The following is a 5072-nucleotide window of genomic DNA, read 5'->3' on the forward strand; positions in this document are numbered from 1 at the left end:
TATTAATATTATCACATTCACTTCCGGGAGTGGATTAATATTTACCAAAAGTTCTCGTCCTTCGCGGAACGGAACATAATTATCTTAACGTGCATTAATCACACCAAATTGTGTGATGTCTTAGAACCTCTTTTACGCTTATACTACTTTAGAAGCAAATTGAGGCATGCATTGTAATATAGAGAATATTCTTTAGCTTATATTCAATTGTAACCATAGAAAGCCTAAATTATCACTCCTGGTGGCCATAGACATATACCACTTTTGGTGGTTAATAAAATTTAGTTACAATGAGATATACGAAACATAACCACTTCTGGTAGTTATATATTTCTTGCAAACTCTGCTAGAGTTTAGGTGGATCTAACAATGTTATCCACTTTGTAATCCTTTATTAAAATAAATAGGAAGAAAACAAATACCAAAATAGGTAATGTATACGTAACATATAACCAAGCAATATTAAAATATAACCAAAAGGCTCAAATTAATTTACGCAAATTTGGCCACTCCAGATATAAGTGATATCTACATCACTACTGCCAAGAAGAAAAACTCACCACGTCAAGGATATAATATGCCTTATGATGCTCGGAATAAACAAGAACTAATTACGGTGGTAAGAGCGGCGCCTTACATCGAAGATGAACACTGAAATAGAAATTAAATTCGAAGTAGGTGCTCAAAATGATAGAGTCTCGTGCTAATAATGTGTTATAAAATAAAAATTGTAAAATAAATAAATCGAAGACAACCATAGAGAGAGAGAGATTGATGTATATTCAACTTCAAACGCATGTACATAATGAACTGAAATCTCCTCTATTTATATAAGAAATGAAGTTGTTGTGTAAGCTGCTACTGTAACCTGTTATGTAAGATGCTTGTAAGTTGCTACTGCAAGCTGGCTACTGTATCAGATATAGATAATCTTATACCGAAATAATATTTATCCATAATGGAATATGAAATAATAAGTTTCTGCTTATTAGTACTAAATTAGCATCCATAATATAATATATTTATAACAAAACTTTTTTCCAATTATTTTTGTCTCTCGAGTCTGAAATAGTAACATTTTGGTTCCGAAGCGTCACCATAGTTAGAGCTCCATCGGATCGGCGAACCCTAACCCTAGCTTGGCGAGATGGTGTGCATACGCAAGGCGACCATAGATGATTTGCTGGCAATGCAAGCCTGCAATCTGCTTTGCCTTCCCGAAAACTACCAGATGAAGTACTACTTCTACCACATACTCTCTTGGCCGCAGCTTCTGTACGTGGCGGAGGATTACAATGGTAAGATTGTGGGCTACGTGTTGGCCAAGATGGAGGAAGAAACCTCTGAGTGCCATGGACACATCACCTCCTTAGCCGTACTTAGGACTCACCGTAAACTTGGTATAGCTACTAAGCTCATGACCGCTGCTCAAAACGCCATGGAACAGGTAAATCCTATTTTTCTTAATTTGCTTCTTAATTCTGATACTCCTTGTGAGATTGAATTAAGGCATTTAGTCTAACATTGGAATTGGCCTATGAAATTCAATCCAATTAAAGATTCTTTTAGTAGGTAAAGTCATTGAATCTTTTTTATTGCTTAGATGCTCTGTCAACTATGAGAAAATTGGGATGGTAAGAAGTGGGGTAGTACTGTATGTGTCATGTTTTTGGCAGTATTCTTAATTCAATTTCTTGGCAGTCTCAGCTACTAGTTAGATCATTCAAACCAAGGCACTTCATTTGACGACTGTGCGATAACTTCAAAAGATTGGTGGCCAACTGAAAAAGAAAGGTTTTCTACACCCATAGAATGTTTTACGTTGATCACCTAAGAGAGGAGATCACCGGAAAGCTAATGGAGAATTGAAGGAAAGAGGTGATTATTAAGGTTCAAAGTGGGAAAAAAGGATAACAAGAAAAGGGGAAAGGTAGACGGAAGGGGAGTATTTTCTCTGTAGAGAGGCTAAAATGTTACATTTTTACTTGAAGAAGACTGTTTTCGTATATTACTTAGTTCTCTCCCCTTTTGGCAATTTTATTAGATTTAGTTTTAACAAAATATTGGTCAAATTAATTTATTTGAATTAAGGTGGGTTTTTCATTTAGGGAGGAAACCATACAGGAAAGCACCTGAAGCATGACTTGGATACGAACAAAGAGTTATTTACTCCTAAATACAGTGTTAGAAAGCAGTTATATTTCGGTCTTATAAAGAACAGAGATGAAAGATTAGATTGATTGGAAGGCCAACGTTTTACCCAAGGAAGAACGTTATAGTATTATCACGTTGCCGGAAGAATGTTATGGTGTTATCACTTTGCCCTACCTGTTTAGCAATTTCTATTTCATTCTGTTAGTAGACATAACTATAGCTATATAGATTTGGAGCGGGGAAGCCTGTGTTATTTAGAGAGGTGGTAGTATAGTTGTACATCACAACATAAGGGGGTTGGAGGACTAGAAACTTTACAATTCAGTTTGCTTGTGGTTTATGTAGGAGTGTCATGAAGGGGTGAGAAAACTTTCACCGTCATATCACATTCAGGGTCGGGGATGGCAGAAGAATTAACTTTTGGAACTACAAGTGGTGTTGTTGGTTTTGTGAGAATATATGTTGAGGGCTTCCTTTTACAACATATACATGAGGATTGAACCTGAGAGAGTTGTCATTCCAACAGAGCCAAAGGGTGCAAGAGGGGGGACGAATGTACTTTGGTACCTCAGGGTTGGAAGGAGTCTTCAAGATTGGGAGATGGCAGAGTTCCAAAACTTGGTGGGAGTACTCTACAGCAGATTATATCTCTCTCAACACATGATTTGTGGAGGTGGGGGATGATTGATGATTTGTTCAGTCAAATCATGCTACCAGAAACTGTTGATGAAAGGGGGGACGGGTTTTTATCATTATGGATCCCTAGAGTGCCCAGAAAGATGTGGTCAGCAAGGGTAGCGATACTGACGGCGGAGAACCTAAGGAAGAGAAGTGTCACTTGTGTCACTTGGTGCTATATGTGCAAATGTTCGAGTGGAATAGTTGATCACCTATTGTTGCATTGTAAGGTGGTGTCGAGTTTGTGGAGGGTGGCTTTGAATTGCTTTGAGATACAATGGGTGATTCCGGGTAAAATAAGAGATGTGTTGCACAGTTGCACATTCGAAATGAGGAAAAGAATATCAAGGGCATGGAGGTTGCGCCTTTAGCTCTTATGTGGGTAGATGGAAGGAGAGAAATAGGAGAATATTTGAAAGAATTGAAAAAGGTCTCATACATTTTAGGAATAGCCTCTTGTGTCTTTATTCTTTTTGGTGCACCGATGTGATTCCTACTTGTATAGAAGATTGGGTTTTATAGAGAATCTACTGTGCAGTATACTGTTCAGTATACTGCTTGTTCCAAAATCAAAAAAGTTTGTATAGGATTTAGCACAATTTTGTATAGGGAGCAAGTTATTGAAAGCATTACCTAGATAGGACAGAGGGCTAGGATTAAATACAATGCCAGAAAGTAGCATTATTTCAATCTCTTAAGGAATAGAGATAAAAGATTAAACATTGATTGCCAGGTGAGAATGTTTTTGTTACTCAAAGAAGACTGTTATGGTACTATCACTTTTCCCTATCCTTTTGGTAATCTTTATTACATTCTATGAGTAGGCATATCTTCTTTACGCTCATTCTGTTCCCCCCCCTCCGACCCATCTCCCAAAGTGAAGACAAACCAACTAAAGGAGGGACACATTGTTGTTGTTGTTGTTTTCTCTGTTATTGCTTGAACAACTTCTTAAGGCGAGTCTTTTAGCAAGCATAAGTGTTGCAAGATTATTTCAGGATAGCATTATGTAATTATGTCGCTTTTGGAATTTCTAATTTGATGAGTTTTGGTTTTCACTTTTTAGAACTAACTTTTGTCAGTACTCATGTTTGTAATTCCTTATATAAAGTACTCATGCTTATACTAATGAAAAAATAGAATATTCATGTTATAGTAATTGTTAGTTATTTCTTTTATGGTAGAATTAGTTTCAGCTCAAAACTAAGCGGTGGGTGTTGATTCATAATGCAATGCTGCTCTTGTCTATCTTCTTTCTTATAAAGGAATGTATCTAGGATAATGCTGACTAGGCCGCTTAACTGACTAGTTCTGGTTCTTCTCATGCAACAGGTGTTTGGGGCAGAGTATGTGTCTCTGCATGTGAGGAAGAGCAACAGGGCTGCATTTAAGTTGTACACAGAGACATTACAGTACAAGATTCACGACATGGAAGCTAAGTACTATGCTGATGGGGAAGATGCTTATGACATGAGGAAGCAATTAAAAGGCAAGAAGCACCATCTGCATCACCACCACCATCATGCTGGTGGATGTTGTTCTGGGGAGGTAAAGGTAGGAGCTACGGAGAAAACCGCAGAAGGGAAAAAGGAGTGATTATGGAGGAACTTTTGCCAAGGGATTGTGTAGTCTGCTTAATGGGCATTCAAGACTGGAGTTGTTGCTATTGTACGCTTTTAATAAGAGAGTAACGTGTCTTGAAAAGTTGAACACATGCTTATGGCATTTGTTCTTCTTTGGTTGTATGTGCTCTTTTGCATCTCTTGAATGAAAGAGCAAGGCAAAAACTGGAATCTTCGCGTTATGTTAAATATCATAGTAACAAAAAGAAACTTGAAGGAGTGATTGTCGATGAACTTTTGCCAAGGAATTGTGTTTTATTTGCTTATTGTGCGTTTCAAGACCGAAGTTGTTGCCACTGTATGCTTTTGATGAGAGAGAAATGTGTCTGAAAAAGTTGAACATATGTGCTTATGGCATTTGTTTCTTATGCTATTGTATTTTCACCTTTATATTTTGGCTGTCTTGTAGCTCTTTGTGAGCAGGTCCATGTACTTTTTTTTTTATGGGTAAGGTTGCACAAGTGTGAAATCCTAATGCTAAAAACTTTATTCTTCTTTTCATGGCTTTATAAACTTAAAGCACCAAGCGCGATTGGAAATACAACATCGCCTATAGTTACGAGAGTTATGGAAACCTCTAGAGAGAAGGAACGCTTTTCTAAGCGAGGAAAATGCCTC

At 37.4% G+C, this 5072-nt stretch overlaps 1 protein-coding gene across 1 annotated transcript; it reads left to right on the forward strand.

Annotated features, from left to right (window-relative positions):
* Positions 1 to 1021: 1021 nt before the first annotated feature.
* LOC104214522 (N-terminal acetyltransferase A complex catalytic subunit NAA10-like) lies at positions 1022 to 4844 on the forward strand. The gene is made up of 2 exons (XM_009764207.2): positions 1022 to 1447; positions 4165 to 4844. Exons 1-2 carry the CDS (start codon positions 1148 to 1150, stop codon positions 4426 to 4428), a joined length of 564 nt encoding a protein of 187 aa, XP_009762509.1. The 5' UTR covers positions 1022 to 1147; the 3' UTR covers positions 4429 to 4844.
* The last annotated feature ends 228 nt before the right edge of the window (positions 4845 to 5072 follow it).

This window comes from Nicotiana sylvestris, chromosome 12 (assembly GCF_000393655.2).
Source record: "Nicotiana sylvestris chromosome 12, ASM39365v2, whole genome shotgun sequence".
NCBI lineage: Eukaryota > Viridiplantae > Streptophyta > Magnoliopsida > Solanales > Solanaceae > Nicotiana > Nicotiana sylvestris.

Coding starts and splice junctions, on each gene's coding strand:
- LOC104214522 (XM_009764207.2), top strand. CDS start 1,148: ATGGTGTGCATACGCAAGGCGACCATAGATGATTTGCTGGCAATGCAA. Junction 1,448..4,164: donor CTCAAAACGCCATGGAACAG/GTAAATCCTATT, acceptor CTCATGCAACAG/GTGTTTGGGGCAGAGTATGT.